Here is an 8,040-nt window from a genome sequence, read left to right on the forward strand (position 1 = left end):
CCTTATGTACTATCTAGCTAGAATATAAACTAATAATATTTGTGTGATAATCTATTTTGTTCTGTTGTGTACACAAAAAAAAAAGATTTTATAATTCCGGTAAACATTTATAATCACTCAAATTTGGGGTAAAATATGTATGGACTGAAACGCATTAAGTTATTTATAGAAATAAGAGATCGAAAAACGTGGAAATGGAAGAAAAGTTGTCCGCCCTCCACTGTAGTTGTTTCTAATTAAAGAAAAAGAAACCAACGAACCATAAATGTTCTCATCTGTGTATATATACACACAAATAAACAAAGATAAATAAATAAAAGAAAAAAAATGGGAAATCAAAAGAACAAGGCAAGAGCGGTGGTGTTGGCGGCCTTGGTGGTGGCGTGCATGGCCGCGGACGAGACGCAACAAGGATTAATGGGCAATCTGTGCGATGCGTCGGGCATGGGCGAGAACTGCAAGAAGGGAGACATTACAGAGGCTAAGAAGGGTATAGAAAAGGGGTTTGACGCGGCGGTGGAGGAGCTGAAGATCGCCATCAAAAACACAACATTGTACAAGGAGTTGGAGAAGGACTACATGACCAAGGAGGCACTGGGCGTGTGCGAGCGCGTGCTTAATGACGCCATCGAGGAAATCCAGACGTCGTTGGAGAGAATCAGCCAGTATGAGGTCGGCCAAGTGGATCATGTCCTGGATGAGGTCAAGATATGGTTGAGTGCTGCCATTACATACAAAGACACCTGCTCTGATGCATTTGCAAAGACAGAAGGTAAAATTCCATACTATGCGTGTCTGTTTGGTTTGCTAGATAAAATAATCATGAGATTTGGGGTGGTTATGACTAATTATCACATGGTTATCCATCTATAATTGAGTTGTGAAATTCAATTACATGAACAACACACAATACATATTTAATATTCTTGCAGGCCGAACAACCCCTGCATGTATAACTAACTGGTCCATTTTGCGGTTATTGAAATAAAAAATGTGCGGTGCAGGCGAGTCTGGGGCAAAGGTGAGGGAAATGCTGAAAATCAGCGGCGAGATGATGAGTAAGGGTTTGGCGATGGTGATCGATTTCCAAAAGACATACGAATCCGTGAAGAAAGATTTGGGAGATTTGGTGAAAAACATCAAGGCCCCGAGGCAGCTCCTCGGCGGTGAAAACATTCCTAGTTTCGTCAAAGGCCATGCGAGGAAGCTGGTTGAAAACCCTAAGATTGCGTTGACGCCGAACGTGGTGGTGGCGCAAGACGGCAGCGGCCAGTTCAAGACCATCACCGAGGCTGTTCAATCCGTACCTCTACACAATAAAATCCCATATGTCATTTTAGTAAAGGAAGGTTTATACAAGGAGTATGTTGAGATTCCCAAAAAGGTGGATGAAGTCATTTTGATTGGAGAGGGGCCGTTGAAAACCCGAATCACCGGTGACAAGTGTTTCAGCAATGGTGTTCAGACCTATGACTCCGCAACTCTAAGTAAGTATATATAGTAGAGCATTTTATACTACTCTGTAATTTGTTTTTATTTGATTGTATTGTTTCATACCAATATAGTCGTGAACGGACGAGGCTTCATCGCCAAGGACATCGCGATCGAGAACACAGCGGGCCCTAGCGGCCACCAGGCAGTGGCGGTGCGAGCCTCGGGTGACTTGGGCATCTTCTTCAACGTGCACATGGACGGGTACCAGGACACCCTCTATTCCCACGTCCAGCGCCAGTTGTTCCGGGAGTGCCGGATCAGCGGCACTGTTGACTTCATCTTCGGAAACGCCATCTCCGTGTTCCAGAAGTGTGACCTCGTGGTGCGGAAGCCTAACCCCAACCAGGCCTGCATGGTCACCGCCCAGGGCCGCAACGAGAAGAACCTTACCGGGATTATTATCATCCAAGGCAGCAAATTCATTGCAGAGCAGGACTACCTCGATGCTCAGCCTCCCTTCAAGTCTTACCTCGGGCGCCCGTGGAAGGTCCTATCCCGAACGGTCATCATGCACAGCACCATTGAGGCCTTCATATCGCCTGATGGCTGGTCTCCCTGGGACGGGACCCTCGGCTTGGATACCCTCTTCTACGTCGAGTATAATAACACTGGGCCCGGCTCCGATCTCTCCAAACGGGTCACCTGGCCCGGTATAAAGCAGTTTGCCAATGACGAGGAAGCCAAGCCATGGACTCCCCTCGTACATTTTGTTGAAGATGGATGGATCCTTGACAGTGGAGTTCCTTTCGCTCCCGAGTTCTTCAAACTTAATTAGAATTCATTATCTGCTCTAATTAATCTTTTTGTTTGTTAGCTACGTTGAATGAAATCAACGTATTGGGTTGTGTTTTAATCTTTTTTTTTTGTTTATGCACCTTCATACTTATTACTACTACTATTAGTTATTCATTTCCATGTTTAATAATCTTTTGTTTCGGGTTATACGCAATACAAATATTAGTTCTATATTATTGTTCTCCATTTTTTAGTAATTGATCGTGTTTGTGTATGTATGTGTACAAATTTAAGGCATTTTGGATTGTGTGGTTGCATTTTCTAAACTACTACTCCCTCTATGTGCCATTACTTCTCTAATTTGATTTTGCGGTCCATTTATTGTTACTTGTCATACTTATTTTTTGGAGTACTATTTTTTGTAATAATCTCATATTACAATAACTTATTCATTCACCTTTTATTACTCTCTTTATTCTAAAGAAATAAGCTCAATTTCTTTTATTGTTCGTGCCTAATGAAATTTCTATATCCATTTACGAACATCTTTACTCTTTTTTTACTTTATTATTTATAGATGGTTCTCACCATCTACTACTTATTTCAACTATTTTATTTTTTTTAAGTTATCAATTACACATTAAAACTCGTGGCATTCATAAATGACCTATTTCTATTTCTCTCTGTTTGATATCACAATATTAACACCTTTAACTATACTATTTCTGTCTTATATATACTTCCAAGTAGCTATAGTGTTAAAAATAGTGCATCACTCATATATATCATCTTGTAGCGTGATGTGGTATGCAAACGTATATCATCTCTGCGTTTGTTCTTAATCTGCTTCTATGTATATGCCAAAACTCTTATATGTTAGACAACTAGCTTTATTTGATAATAGTATTACTTAATTATAAATATTTCATAAACTTATAAAGTAGTACTCCCTCGTCCGTTATTAAATGTACAAACTTAATTATAAATATTTAATAAACTTCATTTGTCCGCTAATAAATATATCATTTCACTTTTGCTATAATTGATAAGTAGACCTTACATTTCACTGACTCATTTCACTCATATTTTTTTATAAAACCAATATATAAAATTAGGTTTCACATTCCACTAACTTTTTCTATCCACTTTAATTTATAAAGTCAAATAATTTATTAAAACTCACGTCGTTCAGATATGGGACATTTATTTAATCATGTGGACCATATCTTATTCTTTGGTTCAATTCCTTGACATATACTCCCTCCATTCCTTAGAAATATGTCGAATTTTCTTTTTAGTTTGTCCTATGCACATAGTTTATACTCTCTTTATCCCATTAAAAATGAAACGTTTTCCTTTTCGGATTGTTCCATTAAAAATGAAATGTTTTCCTTTTTGGATTATTCGATTAAAAATAAAACCTTTCCTAAATTGGAAACATCTCTATCTTTACTTTTTTATCTCTCTCTTCATTAACTCACAAAACAACATTACATAAAAACTCGTGTCGATTCCCAAATGTTGCATATTTAATGGGGTGAGTATCTATTTATGGAAACTTTTTATCCTTTTCTTTCTTTGTATCATTTATCGCTCCCACCATCAACTATATTATTTCAACTACTTTTTCTCATTCTCTCTTACTTTACCTATTATGGATTAAAACTCGTGTCATCTCTAATTAGCCTATTTTTATGGGATGGAGAAAGTAGTAGTTTATACTATTTTAAACCCCTTTGTCATGCATTTTGGACAATTCGTCATCACTTTTGCTGTAAAGGATATAAAAAATACTCCCCTCGTCCCATAAAAATAAGGACACTTTCCTTTTTCGTCTGTCTCATAAAATTATCTCATTTTCATTTAGAAACTTCTCCCAAACTCAATACCCATAATACATAAATTTATTTACAGTTTATATTACTAGGGCCTACCATTAAACACTAATAATAGTATGGGTGTCACAATCCACTAACAATATTTTAACTATCCTTCTCTTCTTTTATTTTTTTTATTTTTAATTAAAAAGGAGGATCGACGGTGGTGGTTCCCCACCTACCCCCGAAGTGTCTCAGACCCCCGGCCTAACCGTCGGAGGTGAAGCGTCTTACCAAGCCACGCTTCATTCTCAAGGTGGGACCCAATGAGTCCACCAGCCCCGCAGGAACGGGTCCAGGATTTTTCACCTCCCCCAGCTCCTGGGTCCAAGCACGGGTACAGGCTTAATCACCTCCCGAAGCTCTGGAGTCAGGCCAGTGAATCCACTAGGCCCCAGGGAAATTAATCCCCAAGATGCTCCTCCCAGGGGTCGAACACGCGACCTCTAGGATGACGCGGTATCATTGCCTCCCTTCTCAACCAGTTGAGCTAGGAGGCTTGGATATCCTTCTCTTCATCTCCTCTTACTTTACCAATTACGCATTAATTCTCGTGTCATCCCAAATGTCCTTATTTTTTTGAGACGGAGGGTGTATCAAATATTTCATCCGTCCCACTTTAGGCGTCCCGATTTACCATCTTTGGGTGTCCCATTTTAGCAGTCCAGATTGAAATATTTCATAAATGGTAATAGGTCCCCTCATTTCACTATCTTTTTTCACCAACTTTCCTTTATATTTTTTAAAATTCGTACCGAACTCAAATGAGACTCCTAAAATGGGATGGAGGGGGTATCTCTTAACATTGATGCAATCTCTTTTGAAGTACTTTTGTATAGTTTTCACTCTTTTTTTATCATTTTTCATTTTCTTACCTTAGAAGCTATTCCCTCGATCCCAATTAAGATTATACACTTTCCTTTTTAATTAGTCTCATGCAAATGATACATTTATGTTTTTGATAATTTTTTCTCTTCAATTAATACACTCAACCATATTTTTAATTTCTTTCTCCTGTTAAATATTTTACTCTCTTTCAGTCTCTATTCAATACTTACCTACACTTTTTTTTCTCTCTAATTAACCACAATAACTAACAACTTATGCAATTGATGTCAATTAAGAATGTATACTATTAGACGAGACAAAGGGAGTATCTCATACTACTATTACTATTAGTAAATTAAGAGATGATGCAGTTCCGTGTCAATTAAGAAGTGTGAGACGGAGGGAGTATTTAATACTACTACTAGTAAATTAAGAGATGACAACTTCATCTCACTGGGTTTTAAAGTCAAACAGTATCTCATTTTCGACAGATAATTTATAGTTAATGTCAATATAAATACTGGGTTACTTGCGTGAAGGGTCGTCCGTCTTTTTCATAAATAAATTTGCTGTTTAAGTTTTTATGCAATTGCATTATTGCTATAATACTCTCTTTTATTTATATTTTAAATGCTGTATTATAATTTTCGTAAAATATTTAACACTAAACATTTTTGTAAAGAAAACCCATTTATTATTGGTACTATGATACTATCATATATGTGCACTTACTTTGCATCGTTCAGACTCATTAACGATAATACTCAACATTTAGTATTAGTTTATAATTTAAGAAACTTTTATTAAATAAAGTGAGACAGCTATGAAACTTTTATAATATGAAAAGTCTAGTATGAAAAGAGAATGTTTATACCTCCAGGGAAGTCATTAAGGGGAGGAAAGAAATGAAGAGCAAAAAAAAGAGAGAGAGAGAAGCAAATAAGCAATCGAAACAGGGATAAGTATTACAAAATATACTGACCTTGCCACGTTAAAAACGTCTATCTTTATGAAGCTTTAATGTTTGATATATGGAATAGACAACTGAAAGTTGTGATGTCTTATCGCGTTAAGGAAAACTCTCTATACAAATATGACGATCAACTTAATAAGAAAATTTCATCATGACTCATCCTATCATCTTCCTCAAGTCACTACAAAATCTCGCGATTTAGTAGATAAACATCTGTCACTGTTAGTACCGGATTTGTAACGAACTATCCGTTGCAAAAGTTAGTAGGGGAATTAGTAGTGGATTTTCAATAAAATTTGGTGCCATAATAGCGCGCCATATTTAGTGACGAATTAGTAACGGATCAATGTCCGCTAAATTAGTTGGAGACACATCCGCTACTAATAATTATTTCTATATTAATAAAAATCTAAATTACAAAATTAGCTAATTATAGCGACGGATTCATATTCGCTAGCAAATAGTACAAGACATATCCGCTACTATTAATTGTTTCATTATTGAAAAAAAGAAATTATAAAAATAAATATATTCAGCAACGAATTTGTGTCCGTCAGTAGTTAATAGCAGGGAATGTCCGTTACTATTCCGCAGCTAGAATTTTATTAATTATTTTTTATTTAATTTTGTTATTTGTTAATAACAATACAAAAGATGTGATATAGGAAATTTATAACAAATTCTCACATGATTTTGAGTTTGATCCAAATAAATATAATCCCTCAGTTCCACGATAGTGGAGTCATTTATTTTCAGCACGGAGAATATTTGATCGTCGCCATTTAACTGAATTTGGAGACTTTGAAAAGAATAGTAGAAGCAATGGGAACAACGGTTATGGATGAATGCTATTTAGTCAACAAATTTCAATTGAATAGAGAAAGAGGAAATTAAAACTGAAAATCTAAAAACATACATGACTGCATGACTGACGGTAGGTGCCTTCGGCGTTAGTTATTTAAACAACATGATGGTGTCGTCTGTGATGACGTTAGTCAGTGGCAATCGATATAGCGTCTCCTCTCCCCTTCCCTTCCATGAAATGTCATAGACCATAGTGTGCAAGAACCAAAACAGATTTTGAAATAGAAATAACATAATGCACAAACCTAAACATGCTCATGACCATCTTAAATGCTACACAAAACACACTTATGCCTAAAAAATAAATACTCCGTACCTCAACAACCTTAAACGAACAAGAACATATTCACTTTCAACTAGAAATAAATGCACATAAAAGACTAGTAAAGGGAATGATATGGAAATACTAATTCAAAGATGGGATTTTGTACACGATTCACAATATCAATTCCACTTAAGGCAGAGATTAAAGCTAGACGAGAAAGATAAGTTAAATTCTAGAGAGTTTTTCTAAAGCTAATCCGAGTTAAAACTAAACGAGATAAAGACCCTTTTGTTTTTCTTCCTTCGTTCTTTTTATATTGTAGTCAACCTTGCCAAAGGGAGTGGTTGACACGGTTCCCCATGCTCCAAGCGAGCTTCTTTTTGTATTGCAGTCAACATTGGATTGGTGTGCAATGTGCCGTCTTCATGCAAGCGAGCTTTTTGCCTCTCTTTGATGGATTTTGAGGGAAACCTTTGACTGATGGGGTTCGCAGCGGAAGCACAAATAAATCAAAGAATTAGATCAACTTAGCAGATTATTTAGACAAGTTTTATTCGCGCAATTATCACATGCATCATGCTCAAAACTTGAATTAAAACATGTTTTTGATTAATTGAAACCTAAAATATGCTTTTCTACGGAGATGGAATTATACCTTCTTGATTCTCCAAAGAATTGAAGATGACTTGCTACTTCTCCACGTGATGATCTTCAATATTTGACCACAAATCTTAATTGGTTCCCGAACTGTAGATATTAGGGTTCTCCACGTGATGATCTTTAATACTTGACCACAAATCTTCTGACTGGTTCCCTAAACCCTATTTCGATATCAGGGTGGGCTGATCTTATCAAAATATTAGGACTTAAATAAAGAAGTCAGAACTCTCACACAAAGTAGGAGAAAAAATCAAACCTTACTACTCAGAGAGAGGGGCGAAAATTATGATGGAAAAAAGTGTCTTTGTCTCTCATTTATTCTCCTATTATATTAAGTTATATAT

At 36.4% G+C, this 8,040-nt stretch overlaps 1 protein-coding gene across 1 annotated transcript; it reads left to right on the top strand.

The window, feature by feature from the left end:
* The first annotated feature begins 335 nt into the window (after window positions 1–335).
* On the top strand, window positions 336–2,455 carry LOC121771077 (pectinesterase-like). The gene is made up of 3 exons (XM_042167870.1): window positions 336–772; window positions 1,005–1,487; window positions 1,566–2,455. The coding sequence occupies exons 1-3, from the start codon at window positions 388–390 to the stop codon at window positions 2,267–2,269; spliced, it is 1,572 nt and encodes a 523-aa protein (XP_042023804.1). The 5' UTR covers window positions 336–387; the 3' UTR covers window positions 2,270–2,455.
* Window positions 2,456–8,040: the final 5,585 nt, after the last annotated feature.

Source organism: Salvia splendens, chromosome 2 (assembly GCF_004379255.2).
Source record: "Salvia splendens isolate huo1 chromosome 2, SspV2, whole genome shotgun sequence".
Taxonomy (NCBI): domain Eukaryota; kingdom Viridiplantae; phylum Streptophyta; class Magnoliopsida; order Lamiales; family Lamiaceae; genus Salvia; species Salvia splendens.